Source organism: Carcharhinus amblyrhynchos, chromosome 14 (genome assembly GCF_965287045.1).
Source record: "Carcharhinus amblyrhynchos chromosome 14, sCarAmb.v2.hapA, whole genome shotgun sequence".
NCBI lineage: Eukaryota > Metazoa > Chordata > Chondrichthyes > Carcharhiniformes > Carcharhinidae > Carcharhinus > Carcharhinus amblyrhynchos.
The window spans coordinates 56,749,003-56,765,201 of record NC_137337.1 but is presented as its reverse complement, the minus strand read 5'-3'; the positions used below and the strand labels follow the sequence as shown (position 1 = coordinate 56,765,201).

The 16,199-nt window shown below is 41.3% G+C and overlaps 1 protein-coding gene across 9 annotated transcripts in view; it reads left to right on the top strand.

The window, feature by feature from the left end:
• numb (NUMB endocytic adaptor protein) overlaps window positions 1–16,199 on the top strand; it is a 208,858-nt gene that overhangs the window by 155,914 nt on the left and 36,745 nt on the right. For 6 of the 9 annotated variants that reach the window (XM_080202929.1, XM_080202927.1, XM_080202934.1 and 3 more), the window contains exons 4-5: window positions 3,158–3,190; window positions 9,904–9,978. In XM_080202929.1, the coding sequence (XP_080059055.1) occupies window positions 3,158–3,190; window positions 9,904–9,978 (108 nt within the window). The remainder of the gene's footprint in view (window positions 1–3,157; window positions 3,191–9,903; window positions 9,979–16,199) is intronic. The other 3 variants (XM_080202935.1, XM_080202932.1, XM_080202931.1) reach the window with 1 other exon arrangement.

Here is a 16,199-nt window from a genome sequence, read left to right as displayed (position 1 = left end):
TGCACCGACCAGTTAAAAAACAATGACCCTCTAACCTAAACCAAACCCTTTGATCATTCACTCATTGAAGTGAGAAAAGAGTGATGAATTTGAGTAATGGTTTTATTTGTAAGGATATGTTGAGAGTTAGTCTCGCAATATTAACTTTTGATTTGATTTATTATTGTCACATGTATTAGTATACAGTGAAAGGTACTGTTTCTTGCATGCTATACAGACAAAGCATACTGTTCATAGAGAAGGAAAGAAGAGAGTGCCGAATGTAGTGTTATAGTCATATCTAGGATGTAAAGAAAGATCAACTCCGTGCGAGTTAGGTCCATTCAAAAGTCTGATGGCAGCAGGGAAGAAGCTGAGTTCGTTGGTACGTGACCTCAGACTTTTGTTTTTTTTCCCTGATGGAAGAGAGCATGTCCATATGCTTGAGGTCCTTAATTATGCTTTGCCGAGGCAGCGGGAAGTGTAGACAGAGTCAGTGGATGGGAGGCTGGTTTGTATGATGTACAGAGTTTCATTCACGACCTATTGTAGTTTCTTGCAGTCTTGGGCAGAACAGGAGCCATGCCAAGCTATGATACAATCAGAAAGAATGCTTTCTATGATGCATCTGTAAAAGTTGGTGAGAGTCGTAGCTGACATGCCAAATTTCCTTAGTCTTCTGAGCAAGTATAGGCATTGGTGGGCTTACTTAACTATAGTGTCGGCATGGGGGGACTAGTGCAGGTTGTTGGTGATCTGAGCACCTAAAAACTTGAAGTTCTCGACCACTTCTACTTCATTCTCATTGATGTAGATGAGCATGTTCTCCATTATGCTTCCTGATGTCAGTGATTATCTCCTTTGTTTTGTTGACATTGAGGGAGAGATTATTGTTGTTGCACCAGTTCACCAGATTCTCTATCTCATTCCTGTACTGTGTCTTGTCATTGTTTGAAATCCAACCCACTATGGTGCTGTCATCAGCAAACTTGAAAATCGAGTTGGAGGGGAATTTGGCCACGCAGTTTATAATCTGTAATTATAACTTTATAACTTGGAAATAGGAATCATACAATGTTAGTCAGGTATTCTGTTCAGAATGAGTTAAATCCAGGATATCTTTGCAGTGAGCTCCTGCAGTTTAGGAACTGAATGCAAATAGTCAAACCTGCTTTAATTATGACTTGCTTTAAGACCCTTCAGATATGAGCTGAATATTCAATATTGTCCAACATTACTTTGTGGTTATGTAATGCAACATTTGTTAGATTCTACATGATAAACATAAGCTATTGCGTTAGTTACATGATACAACCTAGCGGAAAACTAGTTTTGTACAGTGAAAGCTCTGTTGCAGTATTTCAAGTTGGTTATCTCTTGAAGTGTGCCTGCATTCATTGTTTTGCACAGCTCCAATTTTGTGCACAATTTCTGGGACTATGACCCACCAACTCAATATTGTAGTTTGCTACTCAATTCAAGACTGTAGTTTCCTAACAAACTGAATGTGTTGAAGACTTGTTAACTAGCTTTCCCCCAGATTGTATTCACTTGCCTGATTTGACATTTCATTGGGAAAAATTAAGTAAACTTTTGGCTATTCCTTCATTGATCTAATTTGGTGGGATAATGAATTATGACTTTGCTCTTCTGACATGTGTTGTAATCAAGTTTTACTGTAATGTGATCATTGACTCCTGGGGCAGTATTGACTTACACTGCTTTCAGCTATAGAATGTTCTGTTGGAAATTAATAAAATTTTATAGACTAGATACTCAGTGTAAAAATCATAAATTCGAGTTATCTTGGATTTCTGGAAATTGCAAGAAAGAAAAATCAGTTATCTGCTCAGAAGGGAAAAGCCAGTCAGCTGAAAATGCAATTTGCTTGTATTTGTTGAAAAATTTTTAGGAATGAATTTTGACATCCTTCAGATTCACAAATTTCCATATTAAATAGCTCCCAATCTTCACTTGGAATTCGGCATTTGAGTGTTGCCGAAGGTTATTTTCCCACCATTGTTTTTTTTGTACCTTATTCTGCATGGAAAATACTGAGTTTCTGTTTAATATATCCTGGCTGGGATGAGAATGCTTTGTATGCAAACCTGCTTTCTCTTGAGTTATGTGACTTGGTGCCCAAACTAGTGCACTGCACCTTGAATCATTGTGTGCTGAAGTATACAACTAAAAATGTTTTTTTTCTTTATACACTCCTGTAATGAAAACATATACGTGCCTCTATTCTGTTATTTATTATAATTTGACATTGTGATGTAAAATGTTTGTTTTTGTTTCAGCAGGTATAAGAAACATTAATTTTTAATGCATTTTTCTTATAGCATTCTAGTTATAATCTTGCATGACTGATACTTGTACTAATGTCGCTAGACAACATCCTCTGAAAATAAACTACATTAATTATTAATACATCCATTTAGGCATGATTTAGCTGTTTTGAAATTTCTCAGCTAACTTAGTTTCTTCAGTAAGGTTGATTTACCTACATTAATGGCTAATAAATCTGACTTAGGACCATAAAACTTGGCAGCAGCACCCATTTCATTTTGCTCACAGTATTGTTTGCAATACTCCATAACCATTACATTGATTTCAGCCATACCTGTGGGAAATTATCTGCAATTTGCAATGCTGACAAGGTCTTGCCACATCCTATTTGAAGTGACCTTGTTCTTCATTTTGTTTTAATTCAGTATGCATTTGGTTTAAAAAAAATCAGAAAATATTGAAGGTACAATAATGCAATGAAGTTTATATGTTTTACAATTTCTGTTGCAATTAAATTTATTAACAATGTAGCTGTGCTTGGTCTTTGTGCCTCTGATCCAAAATGTCTCGATGCTGCCATAACTGCTGCTGCCAACTTGAACTGAACTTGAAGTGTTCTTGAGCATTCAGCTAAAATTGATGTAACTAGTGCCTCTGCATGTGGCAGGTCTTGGGACTATCTCTGTCTACTCAATCACACTGGTGGCTTGTAGCTTACTGTAAGTCCATGTAATGCACTGCATTATTATGGGTGATCTTCACTTATGTTTCTTTACATTCTTTCGGACAACCTCTTCAAACTAGTTCTCGTGCTTTGGTTTGAAACTTTTGCAGTAATTGTAGCTTCCTGCAGTAATAGTCTCCTGACTTGTTCCCCCTGTCACTCCAGGAAAGGAAGTTCTTCAAAGCCCTCTTTGGAAAAGTAAGTTTGAATGCCTAGATTTCTGTTGATACATTAAGGGGTTACACCACTACATTTATATACTAGACAGTAACTTTAAATATACTATCTTATTGGCTAAGATATCATAAAACTTTGTTCAGTTATAAGCTGAACTTTTGAATAAGAATGGTTTGCAGTTTTTTTTATTCACTGGCTCAGAATTGTTTGCTACAAGTTGATGTGTGTGATATGATTATAAAGTTTGTTTTTGGTCTTGTAACCATTTTTGAACCATGCATTTATTAATGTTTGGGGAGGGACGTGCCCTAGGCTCAAGAAATAAAAATTAACTCAATTCTCTAAAAAAGCATAGAGGAGACCACACTTTGGGAGTTCTTCCCAAATGTGTTGATTAAAACTCACACTGAAATGAAAACCTTTACCCTTCAGTTTTAAAAATCTATACAGGGTACACATTGTTTGATGTGCTGCAATTACAGAAATTTGCACAGCATTACTGAAATGACAATGAGTGATAGATTAACTTGAATTCCTCAAAATGCTTGGGTACTTGCCAGAATACAGTTTTCATCAGGATTCTTTACTGATGTATACACAAAGGTGGCATGACTTCTCGAAGGCTGAATCTATGAGGGAACCAGCATTGCATTGCCCAAAGCAGCTGTACAAACTTGACATGGGTCTTGGCGTAATAAATGGGGCTGAACCTTGACTCCTAAAACTGGTTGGATTGGGGTTGTATCAGAGGTTAAAACACTGAAATAGGAATTCACAGTGTTAATGATGGTAGGATGAGGAAATGGTGCCATGTTAGCCAATGAGACTTCCCACCTTCCTTTTAATAGTTATCTATTTTCAACCACCAGTGAGCAGGTTACCCAAACTCTGGCAGAAAGAAGGTGGAAAGGCCTGATTGTACCAAGATTTACAGCATTGTTTGTGGGTCAAGTGGAGCAGGAGTGTTTCATCTAGACCCAGAAAGATACTCACGAAATTGCACTTCCCAATCAGTCCAACCTCTCTCCCATTCCCAAGTGCATAAGCTTTGGCCACATAAAACAGTTCATTCAGGCTGCTGGTGGGCCTCTTTTAAAGGAAGCCTGCAGTCAAATGTGTAATTTAATCAAAACAGCATCTTCCTCTTACGAGCATGGGTGACCAGGACTTGGTGGACGTTAGGCAGCAAAGTTTTAGATGGCTTAGAGGTTGGTGAACCTGTGGAATTCTCTACCACAGAAGGCTGTGGGGGCCAAGCCACTGAACAGACTTAAGAAGGAAATATATAAGATTTGTAGACTGTCAAGGGAAATGGAGAGAGCAGAAGAGTATGCCATTGAGATAGAGAATCAGCCATGATCGTATTGAATGGCAGAGCCGGCTTGAAGGGCTAAGTGACCTATTCTTACTCTTATTTTCCATGTTTCAAGCTTATAGAGGATAGAATTTGGGAGGCTACCCAAGAGTCTTTGGAATAGTCAAGTGTTGAGGTGACAAAGGCATAGGTGGAGGTTTTGGCAACAGATGAGCTGGGAAATGTCATTGAAGTGGAAATGGGCAGTTTTAGTGCTGGAACGATGATCATCAGGCCAAATATGACACCAAGATTGCAAGTTAACTTTAGACGATTGCCAAGGAGAGGGATGGAGTCAAAGGCTATGGAACCAAAGATTATGGCTTTGTTCTTCCCAGCATTTAATTGCTACTTGTTCAGTTATAGATGTTGGAGAATGTTTGACAATTTAGAGATGTTAGAGAATGTTTGACAATTTAGAGATGTTGAAGGTGTTATCAGCGATATATGTGGAAACTGATGCTGTGTTTTAGGATGATGCTTTCTGTTCATTTAAAAGATGTGGACATTGCTGGCTAGACCAAAATTTATTGCCCATCCCTGCTTGCCCTTGAGAAGGTGGTGCTGAGCTGCCTTCTTAAACCTCAATACGGAGATGCTGGGGTTGGACTGGGGTAAGCACAGTAAGAAGTCTCACAACATCAGGTTAAAGTCCAATAGGTTTATTTGGCAGCAATAGCTTTCGGAGTCTCAAGCTCCTTTATCAGGTGAGTGAGGACTTGTGTTCACAAACAGGGCATATAAAGATGCAAACTCAATTTACAAGATAATGGTTGGAATGTGTGTCTTTACAGGTAATTGAGTCTTAAAGGTACAGACAATGTGAGTGGGGACAAGCACAGGTTAAAGAGCAATGCATTGTCTCCAGCCAGGACAGTTAGTGAGATTTTGCAAGCCCAGACAAGTATGACAATGAACCCAAGATCCCGGTAGATGCCATCCTTGTGTGTGGAACTTGGCTATCAGTTTTTGCTCAGAGATTGTTGTGTGTCGTGAAGGCTGCCTTGGAGAACATTTACCTGAAGATCAAAGGCTGAATACTCATGACTGCTGAAATATTCACCGACTGGAAAGGAACACTCCTGCCTGGTGTCGTGGAAGTTACAGATAGTGTGGTATAGCTAGGCACACATGAGCACAGCCTCAACTGGGATCTTGGGTTCATGTCACACTGTGTGAACACCCACGACTTGCCTGGGCTTGTAAAATCTCACTAACTGTCCTGGCTGGAGACAATACACACCTCTTTAACCTGTGCTTGGCCCTCTCCCCACTCACATTGTCTGTACCTTTAAGACTTGACTACCTGTAAAGACTTGCACTCCAACCATTATCTTGTAAATTGAGTTTGAACACAAGTCCTCACTCTCCTGATGAAAGAACTTGAGGCTCCAAAAGCTAGTCCTGCCAAATAAACCTGTTGGACTTTAAACTGGTGTTGTGAGACTTCTTACTGTTCTTAAACCTCCGCAGCCTCTGAGGTGTAAGTACACCCACAGTGCTGTTCAGCAAACTTACTTGTTGGATATTGTCATCTCTAGTTTGTCAGCCAATCTTCTTAACTTTGTCTCCTCTGGTTACATACCTGGATAACTCTTGAATAAAAATGACTGAGTAACATTATAATAACAAACTTGTGTGTCGGTAGAAGAAGTAATCCTGTTTACCGACACATTTCCAAATTTTCTATACCCAGAAGTTAACTTAGCACTTCATCCACTTTATGCTGTCCAAATATTGGTACGCTTAGATATGCAAATCAAATTGATTTTGGTAAGGAGTTTTATAGATGCAGAGAGAATGTGTAAATGTTAATGAGCTCCTGCAGTGAATATCAGCAGACCTCCATACCCCTAAGCTTTCTGAGTGAGACACACTGTCTTGCATTCTCCCAATGAATATCGGGGCCGATATTTTTGAAGCTTCATTAGGGTCCAATCTGGTAATATTTATGAATCTGAACTCACCAGGACCATTCTACTAGCTCCTCAACCATCAACCTGAGTAGCCATTTGCAAAAATATTAAATAATCTAGATTATCAATTTTCTTCATTTTGAATTTAGGATGATACCAAAGGAAAGATGAAAAGGGGACTTGTCCAATGATCAAAACTTCAGTTCAAAAGATTTCAGACTTTTGTACTCTAACTCCACCTGGCAGGAACATTCCACACCTCATTGTAGAGTCTTGAATATTCAAATAATGTCACAGTAAGGTATAAACAGATAATCCAAGATAAATGATAGCTGAATTGCGTCATGCAGACACCTTGTTTACAAAATGATGACAAAGTCAATAGGGCAAAAATATTACCATCCGACAGTACAGTATAATTACACACTGTTTGAATAGCTATTGATAAAGGGAGGCTGAGTAACTATGTATTTTTTTTATTCACACAAAAAAATTCTCCTAGTAAACTGTAAACCTTAAGCTGATCAAAATGTTAGCAAGCTATAAATTCTGAACACAGGTGAATTCTTACGATAAGCAGAATGGGTGGATCCTTTCGTAGTGCACTCATCCCCAGCCTTTTGAATAGTATGGATTGTAATCTTAGAATTCTGTAAATATACCTTATATAATTTACTGGCTGCTCTGCATATCATTGAACAGAAGAGAGGAGAATGCACTATTATTTCAGAGAAGACTCAATTACTTTGTTTGATATTGGAACGTAGATATAACAGGGTACATCGATGTTCTCTCCACTAGACTCATCTATCTCTTCAGTGCAGGCCTCCCTCAGTCAAAGGATTATAGACCATGTGCCAGGATAATATCTTATAATTCAAGTCAATTCTAAAGGTCACCAAATCAAGTCTAATTAGTTTTGGATGTTAGTTTGTTAGTTAATCCATATTTCATCTTTACTTACACCCCCCCATCAAAAAAATGATAACTTAGTATATGTAATCACAATTTAAAAATAAATTCTAATACAGATGGAAAGGGACTTTGACTGCTTCATTCATCTACCTATGAGACTGTAACTTCCAAACTCTCCAGCCTTGGGGTTACATCAAAGATACATTGGAACATCCCGCTTAGAAATTCCCAGATAAGGGTTTGCATAACAAATGCCCAGAAGTGCTAACTTCCTCTGGGAAATTGGGCTGTGATGGGAACCATGCAAAAACACAATTTAGATTGCAAACTTTGCAGTATTCCCCTAGCAACCAATAATTAATAATAACCGATATTTACTCAAAAAAGTTAGAATTAAAACCCAGGGAGATGCAGTGGTCAGCACTGCTGCCTCACAGCACAGGGACGTTCTCGGCTTGAGTCAGTCTGTGTGGAATCTGTATGTTTTCCCCACGTCTTTGTGGATTTCCTCTGGATGTTCCAGTTTACTCCCAACAGTCCAAAGGATGTGCTGGTTAGGTGCAGTGGCTATGCAAAGTTCTCCCTCGGTAAGGGTGGCATGGACAAGTTGGGCCAAAGGGCCTGTTTCCATGCTGTAGATCTCTATGACTCTAGTGTGTCTAGACAGGCACCGGAGTGTGGCAACTAAGGGATTTTTACAGTAACTTCATTGTAGTGATAAGGTAAACCTACCTGTGACACTAATAAATAAACTTTAAACTTTGCTAACTGCTAGATAACTATTGTAAACACCCAACCAATACTACAACGCCCCCATCCCACCCCCTCCCCCATACACCCCGAAATGCCTACACCTGAGCTTTGGACCGTGACCTCTCCCACCCCTGACTTCCGAATCTACCGTTACCCACCCCCCCGCCCCAAATCCTTTCTGAGCTACAACCTCACCCAACCTCTGACTCCCCCTCTGACTGTCCAAATCCTATCCACATACCTTAGACACTTATTCTTTGCTTGCCAATTTGATTGGGCCCTTGCATGCTTTACTACAGCTAGTACAGTTTAAGAAAATGGGGATATGCCCTCCAAGAATTCACTTTAATTTGAGGGAAAGAAACTGTGGACTTTCAGTTTTACAAATAGAGTGACTATTTCTCTAAGCGTTTTATTATCTGAATATTTCCCCACTTCTTGTTCTGTTACAAATTTGCCTTTTTCAAAGTGGAGACTCCTGCCAGAATAGGATTCCGCAACGCAATTGTACATATTCACAAGTGCTGTACATATTCACCCCATTGACCTGAATTAAGTTAGATGGCATGTTTCTTAGGCTTGGGACCACAGCTTGTTGACGCAAAACCGATTGATCAGAAACAGGGAAAACATATTTGAAAATAGTTTTTCTCAATTGAATTGAAATAGCTTTTCAAGCAGAATGCATGCTGCTTCTGTGCAGTTGTGGCTTTGTCTTTCCAGTGTTGACAAGCTTCTCCTTTCTGTACATAGTATTTGCAAAGGATCAATTTCGTAAGTAAAGTCATACTTTGATACAAATTCTCTCAAATAGCTTGTTTTGGTCCCCTTTCTTAGCATACACTTATACTTCTCCATTCATTACCTAATGATGGGGAGCGCTGAACTGGAAATATTTCTCACTTTAGTAATTTCGTTACTCAGAAAGAGAGTGTACATATATAATCTCTCCCACCTTTCATCTCTGAACACTGACCCTATGTGCAATGGACTGTATAGTGTAGATGTGTTTAAAACATCTTAGAGTTTAGGACTGTCATAAAGTTCATAAGTTCATTAGATTTCTTGATTTGAATTTTTCTTATATTCATTAACTTACTTGCAAATTATTTCAGTTGCCATACTTTGAAAGATACTTTGGCAAAAATAGCACTATTTTTCCATTTGATGGCTGATACTGTTAGGTTAGGGTTCCAGTGAGTGTGTTAATGTTCCAAGAAATGTTGTGAAAATATTTGCATGTATAAGGCTGCATGTTATCAGGGCTTAAATAGATGTTATGAAAGTTGAATTTACCAATTGCAACAGGACACCGTGAATAGAAGTCTTTTTGTCTGACCTGCTGTCAGATGGTGAGTAATGTTCCTTTCTCATGTAGTTGAGCTAAACTTTAGAAATGCTTTTAAATTGCAGATTCAGCCTTAAAGCTAAATTAACTTAAGTGTTGAGCAGTGTTTAAAATCAGGTTGTTTCTCCAGTGGCAGAAAAACTGCCAGCCATATTAGTGGTGTAACTCCTTAAGAGGCAGTTTACCCAAACTTCCAGTTTATTTTTTATTCTGGTTTAATAATAGAGTGAGATCAGTGCTGCGTGTGTTTAATGGTGTGGGTTTCCTTTTCTTCCTTTAGTGCCTTGAAGCTATGGTGTTCAGCTGCTCTGTGTGCTGGGTTATTTGGCAATGGAATCTGATCTCCCTCACTGTTATTCCTGCTTATGGTTCTGCTGACTTTCCCCTTTGAATACATTGGCTCATTAAACTGTTTAACTAAATCTGTGCATTTTTTTTCCTTTTTAAGACTGGGAAGAAGCCAGTTAAGGCTTTGTTGTGGGTGTCAGCAGACGGACTGCGTGTGGTGGACGAGAAAACGAAGGTCAGTTTACTATTCTGTTTGCTTCTGTGCCATGATTAGTTCTAATTTTTGCAAACCTTTACTTTGGCATTGGTTTGTCATTTTGTGAAGTAATTGTCAACATTCTTTTATCTTGTGGCTCTTTAAAGTTATAACATAATCTATTTTCCAGATTTTTTAACATGCATCAAATTATTAATTTTCCTCTGGCACTCAGTGCAGGAGCATTTTTGTGATGTTTTGGCTTAGAGTTATAGAGGCGGAGAAAATGAAATTTTGAAATTGCACTGCTGGTTTAGTTAATGAATTATGACAATATTATAGACACTGATTGTCCAGTGTAAGTCAGGGTCAGCACAGGACTTTATCATGTCTGCAAACCAGTGTTCAAAATGCACACAAGTACTAGTAAGCACAAGTGGCAGATTCTGTTCTGCTCCTCCAATCACAGGCTGGCTGATTACCACATTATCTGTGAATAGGCTTACTGATGAGCCTTTCAGCAGGCAACTTAGGAGAGAAACAGTCTGTGATTGCAGGAGTACTGGAAAGATGAGTAGCAGTGCTCAGCCTGAGGACTGGAGCAATGACAAGGAGCTGGTGCAGCATGGAGAAGTATTGAGGGAGCAGCTACAGCGAGGGAGAATTGTTGAGGGAATGGCTACAGCAAGGGAGAGGTGCTGAGGCAAAGCCTTTAGTGAGGAACAAATGTTGGGAGAACAGCTGCAAGTGAGGGAGAAGTGTTGAGGAAATGGCTGCAGTGAGAGCAGTGTTGAGGGAGAAGGGCTGAGGAAGTGTCTGCAGCAAGAAAGAATGGGTGACAGAGGGCCGCAGCGAGGGAGAAGGGCTGAGGGGCCGTCCGCAGCGAGGGAGAAGAGCTGAGGGGGTGGCCGCAGTGAGGGAGAAGGGCTGCGGGAGCAACCATCGAATGGATGCGAACAGAAAGATAGAAACTGCTAATGAGCAATACGGTACAATAAGTAGCAGGTCTAAATAATGGATTAGGAATTGGCACAGGCTCAGTGAGCCGAAGGACCTGTTCCTGTCTTAGTTCTAAAAGATTTACCCCTTGAGACCCCTGTTTCTAGACTCCCTCACCATCAGCAATATCCCTCCTGCATCTACCCTGACTAGTCCTATTAGAATTTTATAGGTTTCCATGAGATTCCCCCAACTCGTCTATACTTCAGTGGATATAATCCTAATCGACTCGACTTCTTCTGATACATTAACCTCACTATCCCAGGAATCAATCTTGTAAACTTATGCTGCACTCCCTCTAAAGCAAGAACTTGTTTCCTGATAAGCGGATCAAAACTGCACACGGTATTCCTCACCAAGGCCCTGCATAATTGCAGCAAGGCATCCCTGTTCCTGCACTTGAATTCTGTCACTATGAAGGCCAACATACTATTTATATTCTTTAATGCCTGCTGCACCCACATGCTTACCTTGAGTGACTGGTGTATGAGGACACCCAGGTTTAGTTGCACGTTCCTCTCTCTCAATTTGTGGACATTCAGTATCTATCTCATTTTTATTTTTGCCACCAAAGTGGTATCTACCACATTTATCCACATTACTCCATCTGCCATGCGTCTGGCCACTCAGCTTGTCCATATCACACTGAAACATCGCTGCATCCTTCTCACAGCTCACTCTCCCACCCAGCTTTAGAGATAATACATTTTAGACCCCTCATCTAAATCGCTAATAAAGCTGGAATCCTTGCATTGATTCCTTTGGTACCCCACTAGTCACTGCCTGCCATTCAGAAAATGATACATTTATTCTTTCCATGATTCCTCTCTGCCCACCAGTTTTCTACCCATTTCAATACACTACCTCAATCCCGTGTGTTTAAATTTTACATGCTAATCTCTTGTGTGGAACTTTGTTGAAAACCTTCTGAAAGTCCAAATAAACCAAATCCACTGGCTCCTCCTCATGAACTTTACTAGTTACATCCTCAAAGAATTCCAGTAGATTTGTCAAGCATGATTTCCCTTTCGTAAATCCAGGAGGAAACCAAGGTATGAGGTGGAAGGTTTAGACTATTTCAGATCTAGGCAACCAAAAGTGGTTAAAATTGGGGATATTCAGGATGCTAGAATTAGAGGAGTGCAGGTCTCAGAGGGGATAATTATAGGGTAGAGAGGCAGAGATGAGTATAGGGATAGGGAGAGGAGTGTCTGACCATGGAAGGATTGGAAAACAAAGATGAGAACTTTAAAAATTAAGATTTGAATAACTGGCAGCCAGCGCAGAACAGAAGGGTAATAGGTGAGTAGAACATGGTATGACACAGGCAACAGAGTTTTGGATGACCTCCGGGCCAATAACTTCCTTCTCCCTACCGACTTACTTGCACTTAAATTCTTAAGTGCCTGTCTGTCCAATCTTCCTGATCAAGCCAGGTGCGATTCAGACAGTGCATCAGATGCCTGGCTCCACCGGTGAGATGTAAAAGAAGGTGGACAAATCCCCTTTTTATGGAGCTAGCTGCCATAAAGCAGGTGAGTTTAAATATCCCATTGAAAATAACAGGCCATGGATTAGGTAATAAGGATATGGAGGGTAGGGTAAAGGCAAAATACTGCAGAAGCTGAAATCTGAAAAAGAAAAGCTAGAAAAACTCAACGGGTCTGACAGCATCTCTGGAGAGAGAATAGAGCCAGTGCTTCGAGTCTGGATGATATGTCACCTGAGCTGAGGGTAGGGGGTCGGCTGTGATATTGGGGGTGAGGGAATGGGACATCAAAGGGGTTTGGGGTTCTGACATTGAGATGGGGTTTGCGGGGAGTCAGACATTGGGTCAATTGTGGAGTTGGGTCAGGGTTCAGGTCGGGGGATGGGGAATCTTCTGTGGATGGAGGATGGGGAATACCATTGGATGGGATGCTTCATTGAGTGGGGGGTTGAGTGCATGGGATAGATATCAAGTGCAGGGCTTGGGTGGCACAATGGCACAGTAATTACTATTTCTGGCTCACAGTGCGAGGGACCCGGTTCAGTTCCAACCGTAGGTAACTGTGTGGAGTTTATCCATTCTCCCCGTGTGTGTGCATGTGTGTGTGAGCGCGAGGAGTGTGTGTGTGAGCGTGAGGAGTGTGTATGTGTGCGCATGTTCCCTCTGGGTGGTCTGGTTTCGTCCCACAGTCCAAAGATTTCCAGGTTAATTTGATTGGTCATGTTCATATTGGCCCTTAGTGACAGAGAGATTAGCAAGGTGAATACATGGTGTTATGGGAAGAGGACCTGGATGGGATTGTTGTTGGTGCAGACTTGATGGGCCAAATGGCCTCTTTCTGCATTGTAGGGAGCAGTAATGCAGATCAACTGAGATGGGGGAAATCAGATGATGTTGTAAAGGTGAAAGTAGATGAATATGTCATTTATCCCTTCGAGTATGCTCAGCCATTCAGTATGATCCATGGTTGATTCTCTAATTCCATGCCACACTCTCCCCATACCCCTTGATGCCTTTAGAGTCTAGAAATCTACTTCTTTCTTAAATATTTTTAATTACTTCAACTCCATAGATTCAACACCCACTGAGTGAAGAGGTTTCTTCTCATCTATGTCCCAAATGGCCTATACTGTATCCTGAGACTGTGACCCCTTGCTCTAGACACCATCACTACCCCATCCTCCTGTCCCGCCAGAGGAAGTCTGTCCAACTCTGTCAGAATTTTATATGTTTCAATTAGATCACTTCTCATTCTTCCAAATCGTAGTGAATACAGGCCAATTAACCTAATCTCTCCGCATATAACAATCCTGCTGTCCCAGGAACCTTAGCTGTACTTCCTTTATAGCAAATAGATCCTTCCTTGGATAAGGAGTCCACAACTGCATATAGTGCTTCAGGTGTGGTCTCACCAAGGCCCTGTACAGCTGCAATAAGATATCCTTGCTCCTGTATGCAAGTCCAGTTGCAGTGAAGTTCAGCCTACCATTTTCCTTCCTGACAGCTTGCTGCACCTGCATGTTTACTTTAAATGAGCACACAAGTTCCTTTTTGTGTCAACATTTCCCAATCTGAAACCATTCAAATAATACTCTGCCATTCTGTTTCTCCATCCAAAATGGATACCTTCACCTTTATCCATGTTATACTGCATCTGCCATTTATTCGCCCAGTCACTCACTCAACTTGTCTAAATCACCTTGAAGCCTCTTAACATCCTCCTCACAATTCATATTCCCACCAAGTTTTGTATCATCAAACTTGGTAATATTACATTTGATTCCATCATCTAAATCACTGATGTATTGTGAATCGGTGGGCCCCAAGCACTTATCCCTGCAGGACCCCACTAGTCACCGCCTGTCACTTTGAAAAAGTCCCATTTATTCCTCCTCTCTTTCATAAGAAATAGGGCTAGATGGCCTACTCCTCCTTCGAGCCTGCCCCGCCATTCAATAAGATCATGGCTGATCTGAAGTGGATCAGTTCCACTTTCCCGCTTTCCCCCCATAACCCTTAATTCCCCTATCAGAAACCTATCTACCCGTGACTTAAATATATTTAACGAGGTAGCCTCCACCACTTCAACAGGCAGAGAATTCCAGAGATTCACCACCCTTTGAGTGAAGAAGTTCCTCCTCAACTCTGATCTAAACTGCCCCGCCCCCCTTATCTTGAGGCTGTGCCCTCTAGTCCTGCTATCCTTTCTAAGTGGGAAGAATCTCTCTACCTCTACCCTATCCATCCCCTTCATTATCTTATACGTCTCTATAAGATTCCCCCGCCCCCCCCTTATCCTTCTAAACTCCAACGAGTACAGACCCAGTCTATTCAATCTCTCTTCATAGGCTAGCCCCTTATCTCCGCCGTCAGCCTAGTGAACCTCCTCTGCACTCCCTCCAAGGCCAATATATCCTTGCGCAAGTGTGGCGACCAAAACTGCACACAGTACTCCAGCTGCGGCCTCACCAGTATCCTGTACAGTTGCAGCAAGACCTCCCTACTTTTATATTCTATCCCCCTCGCTATGAAGGCCAACATTCCATTTGCCTTCTTGATCACCTGCTGCACCTACAGACTGAGTTTTTGCGATTCGTGCACAAGGATCCCCAGGTCCCTCTGCACCGTAGCATGCTGCAGCTTTTTACCTTTCAAATAATAATCCCTCCTACTATTATTTCTGCCAAAGTGGATAACCTCACACTTGCTAACGTTGTACTCCATCTGCCAGGTCCTCGCCCACGTGCTCAGCCTATCCAGATCTCTCTGCAGACTTTCCACACCCTCCACGCAATTTGCTTTTCCACTCATCTTTGTGTCATCAGCAAATTTTGTCACCCTACACTCAGCCCCCTCCTCCAGATCATCTATATAAATGGTAAACAGTTGAGGCCCCAGCACCGATTCCTGCAGCACTCCACTAATCACCAACCGCCAACCAGAATAGCACCCATTGATACCAACTCTCTGCTTCCTATTAGACAGCCAATCCTCTATCCATGCTAACACCTTACCCCCAACTCCGTGCACCCTAACCTTCTGTAGCAGCCTTTTGTGAGGCATCTTATCAAACGCCTTTTGGAAATCTAAAAACACCACATCCACGAGTTCCCCTCTGTCTACCGCACTAGTTACATCCTCACAGAAATCCAATAAATTTGTCAAATGCAACTTCCCCTTAACGAATCCGTGCTGCGTCTGCTCGATCAAACCATTCTTTTCTAGGTGCCTCGCCAATTCTTCTTTGATGATGGATTATAGCATTTTTCCAACGACAGACGTTAAACTAACCGGCCTATAATTCTCCGCCTTTTGTCTGCTACCTTTTTTCCTATCTGCTAACCAATTCTCAATCCATGCTGATATATTATCCCATTCCCATGTGCTTTAATTTTGCACTGCTGCTTCATAGCGCCAGGGGACCTGGGTTCAATTCACCTGGCCTTGGGTAACTGTGTGGAGTTTGCACATTCTCCCCGTATCTGCGTGGGTTTACTCCTAGTGCTCCAGTTTCCTCCCACAGTCCAAAGATGTGCAGGTTTAGTTGATTGGCCATGGTAAATTGTCCCTTAGTGTCCAGGGAATTAGCAAGGTAAGTATGAGGGGTTATGGGGATAGGGCCTGGGTGGGATTGTTGTTGGCACAGGCTCAATGGGTCGAATGGCCTTGTTCTGCATTGTAGGGATTCTGTGATTGGCCCTTTAGGTGGGACTTTATCAAGAACTTTCTGAAAATCCAAATATACCATGTTAACTGGGTCACCCATGTCTGT